The sequence below is a fragment of the Bison bison genome, unplaced genomic scaffold (assembly GCF_000754665.1).
Source record: "Bison bison bison isolate TAMUID 2011002044 unplaced genomic scaffold, Bison_UMD1.0 scf7180017864239, whole genome shotgun sequence".
In the NCBI taxonomy this organism is placed as follows: Eukaryota; Metazoa; Chordata; class Mammalia; order Artiodactyla; family Bovidae; genus Bison; species Bison bison.
Window position 1 is genome coordinate 6,514,704 of NW_011494811.1, and position 716 is coordinate 6,515,419.

The following is a 716-nucleotide window of genomic DNA, read 5'->3' on the forward strand; positions in this document are numbered from 1 at the left end:
GGCTGCTGGTGCAGGTATAGTTGACAAGGCCCCACAAGCCCCATCAGCACCCATGACCAGTCCTCTCTCCTGTAGAGTCAGACACGTTTGGCTCTACCTGGGGACCAAAGCGCCACTGATTTTTCACCCGCAGCTCTCTAGTTTCTCTTGCAAAGGCACAGGGTCTCCCAGCTCCTGTTCCTCCCCTCCCCACCAGCTCCCACGGTCCCTGCCTTTCTGACCGGCTGCCTTTCTGTTGCAGGGACACGGCAGGGCAGGAGAGATATCAGACCATCACAAAGCAGTACTATCGACGGGCCCAGGTGAGACTCTGTTCTCAGTGTTTAGAGGTGGAGTGCTGCCACCCACACGCCTGGCTCTGGGCGTTTGAGATGTTTGTGCCACTGATGCCCAAGTGGGCCCTCGGATTGCCTCCTGGGGAGTGAGGTGGGGGCGCTCAGGGCAGTCTTTCAGTCACTTATTGATCATTTATTCATTCATCAGCTCCTCTGTGGGCACTCAACTACAGGCAGGTCCTTACCCTCAACTTCCACCCTCCTCCCCGGGCCAAAGAGCCATGTGCCTTCCTGCCTGAGAGAGCTCTGTGATCTAGGAAGCAGTGGCTTTGGGGGGCTGAGAGAGAAGGAGATTTTTCTGGGCGTTTATGGATCTTCATTATGCTGAGCAGGGAAGGGGGAGATGGGGACCCAGCATGTAAGGTGCCCCCCCACGGCGGG

General features: G+C 57.4%; 1 protein-coding gene across 1 annotated transcript in view; it reads left to right on the forward strand.

Moving 5' to 3' along the window:
• The window catches only part of RAB15 (RAB15, member RAS oncogene family), a 20,968-nt gene that overhangs the window by 14,982 nt on the left and 5,270 nt on the right, over positions 1–716 (forward strand). The window contains exon 3 of the mRNA XM_010846761.1: positions 242–302. Within this exon, the coding sequence (XP_010845063.1) occupies positions 242–302 (61 nt within the window). The remainder of the gene's footprint in view (positions 1–241; positions 303–716) is intronic.